The 9,021-nt window shown below is 49.6% G+C and overlaps 2 protein-coding genes across 3 annotated transcripts in view; both read left to right on the top strand.

Annotated features, from left to right (window-relative positions):
• Positions 1–913: 913 nt before the first annotated feature.
• On the top strand, positions 914–2,593 carry Fam167b (family with sequence similarity 167 member B). 2 transcript variants are annotated; one of them, XM_021201295.1, is made up of 2 exons: positions 914–1,379; positions 2,161–2,593. In XM_021201295.1, the coding sequence occupies exons 1-2, from the start codon at positions 1,122–1,124 to the stop codon at positions 2,389–2,391; spliced, it is 489 nt and encodes a 162-aa protein (XP_021056954.1). In that variant the 5' UTR covers positions 914–1,121; the 3' UTR covers positions 2,392–2,593. The 2 variants fall into 2 exon arrangements, with proteins under 2 accessions (XP_021056954.1, XP_029396153.1); XM_029540293.1 differs by having other exon boundaries at positions 952–1,379; positions 2,164–2,581.
• Positions 2,594–5,640: 3,047 nt separating this feature from the next.
• Lck (LCK proto-oncogene, Src family tyrosine kinase) overlaps positions 5,641–9,021 on the top strand; it is a 25,087-nt gene continuing 21,706 nt past the window's right edge. Inside the window, exon 1 of the mRNA XM_021199704.2 lies at positions 5,641–5,683. The gene's annotated coding sequence lies outside the window, so the exon portion shown is untranslated. The remainder of the gene's footprint in view (positions 5,684–9,021) is intronic.

Raw genomic sequence — 9,021 nt, 5'->3', positions numbered from 1 at the left:
CTCTCCCTCTCCCTCTCCCTCTCCCTCTCCCTCTCTCTCCCTCTCTTCCTTTTCCTTTTCCCTCCCCCTCCACTCTCTCCCTAATTGCTGGTGCAAACCCTAACTCTTGAGCATACTAGGAAAGGTTTTACTGCTGAGTGGAAACCCAGCCCTGCTCTTGTTGCTGAGAGCAATACAGAGATTTAGAGAGACCTGAGGAGCATGGCGACAGCTGGGTGATGGTGGCACACACCTTTAATCTCAGCACTTGGAAAACAGAGGAAGGCTGATCTCTGTGAGTTCGAGGGTTCGAGGCCAGCTTGGTCCACAGAGTGAGTTCCAAGCCAGCCAAAGCTACAAAGAGAAAACTTCTAAAAAAAAAAAAAAAAGACAAGAGGGTTGGGGGTTGGAACACAGAGGCAAATTTCTGTTGAATGTTATCCTGGTCTACATAGGTCTACATAGTAAGTCTACACATCGTTCTAGGCCAGCCATCATTAGAGATGAGAAGAACTCCTCAGTCAGAGGTTTTTCAGTGATTGTCAACAGAAGCTAAAGGTCCTTAGAGTAAGGCCTGGTGTCACCGACCGGTCACAACAGAGGCTCAGAGAAGTGACTGAGCTACCTACCCAAAGTCCCCTCAAAGTAGCAGCAGGGTCCAGGGCCCCGACTCCCAGGCCAGGCAGCTGGGCCCCATTGCCTCGCAGAAGGGCTAGCTCTGTAAAGAGGAAAGGACACGTCAGCCATCTCTTCCCCTGGACTCCTCTGACTTGGGTCTTGGGAGGAGGGCCAAGCCGGCTGTGGACGATGCTTTTCTTATCCTGCTGCAACTTCCTTTCTGGGAACCAGGAACCTGAATCTGGGCAAAGACAATAAAATTCATCTGAAGGGCTCCTCCTGCCCCCACCCGGATGGGCATCACGTGGCCCCTAGCAAACCAGGAAAATTCCATCCCTTGCACACTTAGCCTTTCATACCTATCTGCTCACTCAGCCCGGCACACTTAGCGTCCCTCACCCACCTTCTCAATTCAGCACACACTTTTGGCCCATTCTTCTCAACCTCATCTTCTTTCGCCTCTCACACGGTCAAATAGCCAGCCTTTCCCTTACCATCCCGTTGGTCACCACAGACCTACCATCATGTCCCTAGGGCCACTGAAATTCCAGGCAGTAGGCGAGGAGGATGAGGAGGACGAGGAAGAGAGCTTAGACTCTCTGAAGGCCCTGACTGCCAAGCTCCAGCTGCAGACCCGACGGCCCTCATACCTCGAGTGGACTGCCAGAGTCCAGAGCCGGGCCTGGTACAGAGCCCAAGCTAGACCTGAACCTGTCGGACCTGGGGCCATCTGTGGCTTTGACTCCATGGATTCTGCCCTTGAGTGGCTCAGACGGGAATTGGTGAGTCTGGTGGGTTAGATGGACTTGCATGGGGTCTTTGAACCAGTCCTTTTAAAGGCCAAAATATGTGGAGTTGGGAGGAGATGACCAATGTCCACAGTGGCCCCTCACTGCTGTGCCCTAGGACGAAGGAGCCAGGAATTCAGTTATCCGCTATCTTATTTGCAGAACCAAATCTGGAGAATTGGTTCTCAATCTGTGGGTCCAGACCCTTGTGGGCATCCAAAGGCCTTTTCAGACTGGTTGCATATCAGATATCCGCTATAGCAGATATTTATATTACAATTCATGGCAGTGGCAAGATTATGGTTACAAAGTAACAATGAAAGTAATTTTTATGCTTGGGAGTCATCACAGCATGAAGAGCTGTATTAAGGTCCCGGCATCAGGAAGGTTGAGAGCCACTGCCCTAAAGAGAAGAGGCGGCCAAGGGAAAAGTAGAACCCGACCCAGCTGTCAGTTATAATCTGAGGAGGGGAGAGTTGAGAATCAGCTGTCAGCCCAACATGTGCAAACGTAAGGATGTCCAGTTCCGCTCAGTCATCACAGTTAATTTGTGATGGCTTACCAGACGTCTATATTTGCATACTAATGGTTCCTTGGCTTGGCTTGAAAACCACCACTCCGGAAAAAGATCTGCGAGACCCGAGGTGGATGAAGTTAGGTGAGAAGGGGCTTGTGAGCTGCACTACGGAAACAGTATTCTCAGAAAGGGACGGTTGGCTGGGCTGGTGAGCCCGGGAGGCTAATCTAGCAAACTCTCGCCCCCTTTTGGTCACAGCAGGAGATGCGGGCTCAGGACCAGCAGCTGGCAGGGCAACTGCTCAGGCTGCGGGCCCGGCTGCACAGACTGAAAGTGCACCAAGTCTGTCACCTGCACCAGGAGCTTCTGGATGAGGCTGAGCTGGAGCTGGAGTTAGAGTCTGGGACTGGACTGCCTCTGGCCCCACCGCTGCGGCACCTGGGACTCACGCGCATGAACATCAGTGCCAGACGCTTCACCCTGTGCTGACAGCCACTTGCTTGTCTCCTGCAGTGTCTGGGGAGAAGGAAGGAAGAGGGACCCCGGAGGCTCTGGCACCTGCAGGGGAAGGTGGGCACACTTGGGTTTCTGAAAGCTGAATTTAGTGAGCACAAAGTTCAAGGATAAGGAGGGAGAGAGGGAACTCGGTTCCCAAATGTCTTAATAAAAAAAAAAAAAAAATTGAATCCCATCAAGGTTTCTGTAGACTGTTGTATGTTCATCCTGTGTCACTGGAACTAGGGACTCCACAACAGGAGACAAGATGGCACCGGGTGTCCCCAACAGCTCCCGATCTATTTCTCTACCTTTATCAAAACCAAAAGTGAGGAGAAACAAACAAACAAAAAATTTAAATGAAGATTTATTGTGGTTTTTTTTGATTGTGTGTATGTGTGCCCAGAGAGGCCAGAAAAGGGTTAGCTGGAGCTGGAGGCACAAGCTGTTGTAAGCTGCCTGTTGTGGATGCTGCCAACGGAACTCAAGTCCTCTTTGAGAGCAGCAAGTTTTTTTTTTTTTTGACTACTAAGACAATACTCCAGCCCCTAAACTTAAAATCTTCTGCCATTCTCATGCCAGGTGATTTAGGTAAATTGAAGACTTGGAGAAAGCAGAAAGTGTCATCTCCCTTATTTTTTTTCCTTTTTCTGTCTTTTTCTGTTTGTTTGTTTGTTTGTTTTTTCTTTTCTTTTTCTCTTTTTCCATGATACATAGTCTCACTAGGTAGCTCCAACCATCATGAAACCCATACTGGCCTTGAACTCACAGAGATTCACCTGCCTCTGCCTCCGGGGTGCTGGGGTTAAAGGTGTGAGCCACTCTGCCCGGCTTCCCCTATTTATCTCTATTAGACACATAGTGGGAAAATCAGGCCACTGTGAGGCCTAGCATTCAAGAGGTGGAGGCCGGCAGATCTCTATGAGTCTGAGGCCAGTCTGAGCTACAGAGTGAGTTCCAAGTCAGCAAGGACTACCTAGAAAGAGACCCTGTCTCCAAAATTCCAAAAATAAGCAAACAAATAAATTAAGAAAAAAAAAGAAGCTAGTTGTAATTTTTGCTCCACAGGCAGCTAGATATGCTTTACTTTAGAACACATCCAATAAATTCAAGCACTGGTCCTTAGCACTGTGCCTCCCAGGCATGTGCTGAAGCTGAGGTGAGCTGTAAAATGCTAAAGTTCCTAAGTAAGGACAGCCCGGCAGTGCATCAGGTCTGGAGACACAGCTGCTGGCTCTGTCACTCTGAGGGTTGGGTTGTTTTTTTTTTTTTTTTTTTTGTGTTTCTCTGTCTTTGTTTCTGTGTTTCTCTCTTTGTCTGACTTTCNACAGCTGCTGGCTCTGTCACTCTGAGGGTTGGGTCGTCTTTTTTTTTTTTTTTTGGGTTGTTTTTTTTTTTTTTTTTTCTTTGTGACTCTCAGCCTTTGTTTCTGTGTTTCTCTCTTTGTCTGACTTTCCAACTCAGACTTCCTCTCCCCCCCCCCCATTTCCTGTTCCCCCTTCCCTCTGCAGCTGAGGTGCACACAGCTTCAGCTACTACCTCACAAACCCCAACAATGCTCTGTGGGCTCCCCTCCCCCCTCCCCCCCCCTGCTCACTCAGCGTAGCTCAGTAGGTGACACATTGACACTTTCTTTCCAGTGAGGTCAGGACCCATTCTTGGCCCTGGTAGGGGCCATTTGGGGTTCCTCATATCACTGGTAGCCTGACACAATCCTCATTTTTGCCTTCTGGCAGCTCGTTGTGGAGGTCTTAAACTCCTGCTGATGTCAGAATGTCTCTGCCTGCTGCAGATACCTGTGCAGTGTGCTTGCTCAGTCCTCTACTGGAGGCAATGCATGGTTATGGCTATGTGCTCCATTAGGGGTGTAACCTTGCCTCTACTTGAATTACTGTGCTGTGCTGTCCTGTCTCCTGCCTGTTATTCTACTTATCTATCTATCTATCTATCTATCTATCTATCTATCTATCTATCTATCTATTTATCTATCTCTATCTATCATCTATGTATGTATGTATCATCTATCTATCATCTATCTCTATCATCTATCTCTATCTATCATCTATGTATGTATGTATGTATGTATGCATGTATGTATCTATCTATCTATTATCTATCTATCTATTTCTATCATCTATGTATGTATGTATCTATCTATCTATCCAGACAGGGTCTCTTTATGTAGCCCTGGCTGTCCTAGAACTCACTGTGTAAGTTACTCTGGCCTGCAGCTCCCTGAGATCTGCCAGTCTCTGCTGGGATTAGACTTAGGCCACTATGCCCCAGCCTGTCACTAGGTCCTCAAGGCACGAGGTTTTCTTGTCTTCCTCCTGAAACAGACTGTCAACATTCGACTCTTAGGCACGGGATGACATGGCTCTGTCGGTGAATGTGGCTGCTGTTTTTACTATAGTACACGCAACCTCGTCACCAACTATTTAACAGAGATGTTGTCCAGGTTTCAACTCTGAACAAGAGATGCCTGTGGCTGTCAGACTAAATTAAAGGCCACCCAGTTCTTGCACAGCAGGACTGGAGTTGACTGTAGCGCCATTTCCTTCCCTGTGAGCTGAACTATAGCTGCTGTCCTCTGCTCACGGGGGCAAACGCTCTCTTTGGATCTCTTACCCAGGTGTATCTTGGAGGGTAAGAGGAGCGCTCCATCCTTCCCTACCACGTTTAGTGACCTGCTTCTTTAATCCCAGTACCAGGGAGGAAGAGGCAGGTGAATCTCTGTGAATTCAAGGCAGCACTGGTCCGGTCTACATAGCAAGTTCCATAACAGTCAGGGAGACACGGTGAGTCCCTGCATTGAAAAAAAAAAATCCTCTCATTGGTTGATGATGATGATGATGATTGGATTTTTTTTTTTTTTTTTGAGACCGGGACTTGAGGGACCCAGGCTGGTCTGGAACTCTGTATGTAGCCACTCCTGTCATCACCTCCAGAACACTGGGAATATGGACCTGTGCCATCACACACAGCCTTCCCCCTAAGTGCCTCCCTCAGTGTGAGCAGAAGCTGGCCTAGAGATGTATGGGACCCAAGAGGCTGAGAGGGTCTAGGTCCATGGCAGCAGGAAGCCTGGGGTGCTGGAGGTTTGTGGTTGGGTTGCTGGGGCTGGGTTGGCTGCGGAGCCCTCAGGAGACAGGAAGTCAGGGTGGAACGTGGGCGCGAGGAGACAGGTGGTGACTACGACGGCGAGGGGAGCTGACACTGGGTCCAGGCAGCCAAACCAGGCCAGGAGCATCATGTGAAAAGGCCAGAAGGCTCCCAGGCTGGGCAGGTAAGGGGTACTGGGAACAACAGTGTGGAGGGGGGCTATGGTGGGAGCCAGATAGCAGAAGACTGCATCTGTGGAGGGCTAGGCTCCCTAGGTGTACAGAAACCTTTCAGAAATGCCTTCCTGTATGTTGGCTGGGTTGGTGGCTCTTGCCTCTGCCGTCCGCTGTCCATCATTCCCCACCTCAGGAGGAGCACACTCCTGGGAGATCCAGCACACGATGTCAAGTGTTAAGAAGGCCACCAGCAGTTACCCATCCAGTTCCTTGAGCTCAGAGGATGAGGTTTCTGAGGTCCAAAGGTGGCTATGACCCTGCCTTAACCCATACCTCCTCTCGATGGTCAGTGGCAAAGCAGGAGCTTGCGGGAGGGGATGGCTTGACCTGGGCTCCTCCTACGCCTGTGGCACACAGGGTGATGAGATGGACCGTCCTGAGGACAGGACCCCAGGAATCAGTCCCCTGGTCCCCGAGTGGCAGAAACAGATGAAAGAGTAACCCATGGGATCCAGGTGGACACACGAGAATCAACGGCAGCCTTAGCGACCAGCATCCTGAACCACAGAGGAGTCACTAAGGAAGTGGATAGATATGTGAAGGGCGTTTATCCAGAGTGGATGTGTGTTCCCTGGGGAAGTTGGTAGTGAATGAGATGGGAGAAGGGAAGAGGAAAGACTATTTTTATCCCGGACAGGGTATAGTTGGAGCGGAGCAAGAACTTCTGAACTTCCCTCTGGAAAGTCACCGCTCCTGTCCTGCCAAGTGTCAGGACAGGATGTCCTTGCCTTTGCCCTTGTCCCCATCCTGTCTTAGCTGTATTTGTGTGTCCATGTTGGCCTTCATGATTCTTGCTTCAGACCCTAAAGGGTAGAGGCCCAGAATCTTGTCACCAGCCACCTCCCATTTGTTCACAGTCTAACTCTAAACTCTGGAGGACGGTCTCTTCCTCCACTGACTGTCCAGGTTTCCCTTGCCTCGCCGAAGATGTTTATGTCACAGATTTTCCATCTTGTCAGCATATGCCGGCCTCTTCCAAGACCTCTTGCCTCCTTACAGGGGCGGGAAACACACTGGCTCTTCCGGTGTTTCATCTGTCCTTGAACAGCAGTTCCCTAGGCTGGCCCTGTGCTGACTGGGAAAGGAATCCAACAGGGTTACTTGTTCTTGGAGCTCAGGATGGTGGCTCTTCTCAAAAGAGCTCGGAGGACAAAGTCAGAGAATGGGTCGAGACCAGACGATGGAGACGTTTCCTTCAAGGGAATCCAGAAGCTTCCTGAACAAGGCTCATTCTGGAAGGTGCTTAGGACAGAAAGCTAAGGTCCCCAACCTCTGTGCTGCTCTCTGGCACTACAGAGGCAGAGACCTCAGAATAAAGTCAAAGGTGCAAGAGCCCAGGGGTGTGGTATAGTGTAAACACACACACACACACACACACACACACACACACACTTTTCAGTATCAGAGAAAGGCCCAGGAACAATTCACTGTCTGGGTGAGTGGTTTGTCCACTCCAAATTTCAGTTTGTTTATAAAGACACAGTAACAAAGCCCTTGCTTCCAAAACGCCTGGCAAAATCAAAGGGATAATAATGACAATGACAATGTGCCCTGGATAGTATTGACACACAGTAGGTGCTGAAGGGAAGCTAGGTACTTCCTCTCCCTGCAGAGTGTTGGTTCACACCCAAAAATGACACCTATTGGGGCTTTGTCACCACGGTGAACCACCCAGTCCCTCATGCTTGTGGGTGATATGGTTTTGCAAATGAGCTTGTTTCCTGTATATAGTCGGGTGTGAAACTCTCAAGGGAGGCCAGATTCTGACCTGAGAGAAGGGAATCTATCATAGGAGCTGGATTCTCAGCCAGGCTCCATTTTGTATTGTCTGGCACTCAGATAGATGAGGCAGGAGCATGGAGAGTTTGAGCCCAACGTGGGCTACATAGCTGGACCTCATCTTAGAAAAAGTCCAGACACACTCGCAAGCACACCTTCCTTGTTCAGAGCGTCCCATATACCATAGGAAAATATATGTGTGGGGGTTCAGTCAGAGGATCCTATAAAGCCTTACACACCCCCACAGGCTTGATGGCTTCAGGGGAGGGTGTTGGGAGTGGGAGAAAGACAGGCCCAAAATAATATCTAGTAAAGTGGGAACATTTCTCCTTTCCCCCATTTTAACTCGGGATCTTGTGTTTTTAATAGCGCTTTTGCGTCGGCGGTGAGTTTGTTGTTTTTATTTTGCTGTTACAAAATTAGCACATGGCTGGTTTGGTTTGGTTTTTAAAGCCAAACAGCACAGAGGCATCTAAAGATGCCTCTTTCATCCCTTTTCTGGGATCTGTCCCTGGGAGCCACCTGCCTCCGGACAGATGATTGACAGATTGTCCGGTGGTTCTACTGAGAGGTGGGAGGTCAAAGGCCCGCCTCTGGAGCAGGGTGGGCCAGACCGAGCGAGGGTCAGCTACAGGTTTTTAAGAGGCTTCAGGCAAATCGCTTTGCCCAGTTTCAGCCTCAGTTTCCCATCTGTAACATGAAGCTGATAATGACATTTATTTCACTGGACTACCGATGAGAGTCACATGGAGTCATGCAAAGGCCATGAGACCTGGGCCTCTGGACACATTTGAATGCAGGTTCACTTCTGGCTGCAGGGTGTGCTTAGCTTGATGCATCTTGGAATCTCCCCTGTCCATACACGGCTCTGACGTTAGCTTGGTGAACCGGTAATGGCGGTGATTTTCATGTTACTTCCTGGAAAGTGTTGCTTCGAGAATGTGCGGTAGGGAGCTGCAGACAGTCCTGAGCAGAGACAGCAGGCGGCAGGCCTTACAGCCTTGGGTGAAGATGAAGCAACACACCTAGGGACACCCTGCCCTCGAAGTCACAGAGGGCGGGCTATGTGATGGGGGCTGTTCCCAGCCTGCTCCTCTCTGTCAGCCTGCCCTAGACCAGAAGACTTAAGGGCTCCACTTCATTTTTGTCAGTGGATTGACCAACTTACAAAATTGCAGTATGACCAAGCGTGGCGCCACACAGAGGCAGAGGCAGGCAGATCTCTGTGAGTTCTAGGCCAGCCCGGTCTACAGAACTAGTTCAAAGACAACAAGGGTTCCACAGAGAAACCCTGTCTCGAAAATCAAAAATAAATAAATAAATAGAATAAAAGAAAGGAAAATTTCACTCTGGAGCAAGGTGCGTGCAGGAGTGGGGTGGGAGATAGTTCAGTCATTAAGATGCTTGCCATAGGGGCTGGTGAGATGGCTCAGTGGGTAAGAGCACCCGACTGCTCTTCCAAAGGTCCAGAGTTCAAATCCCAGCAACCACATGGTGGCTCATAACC

This window comes from Mus pahari, chromosome 6 (genome assembly GCF_900095145.1).
Source record: "Mus pahari chromosome 6, PAHARI_EIJ_v1.1, whole genome shotgun sequence".
NCBI classification, from domain to species: domain Eukaryota; kingdom Metazoa; phylum Chordata; class Mammalia; order Rodentia; family Muridae; genus Mus; species Mus pahari.
This window is presented reverse-complemented; position numbering and strand designations above follow the sequence as displayed.

Bases quoted from the DNA above. Each gene is read 5' to 3' on its own strand.
- Fam167b (XM_021201295.1), top strand. From the start codon at position 1,122: ATGTCCCTAGGGCCACTGAAATTCCAGGCAGTAGGCGAGGAGGATGAG. The intron at 1,380-2,160 runs GTGAGTCTGGTG...TTTTGGTCACAG, and splicing joins AGTGGCTCAGACGGGAATTG to CAGGAGATGCGGGCTCAGGA.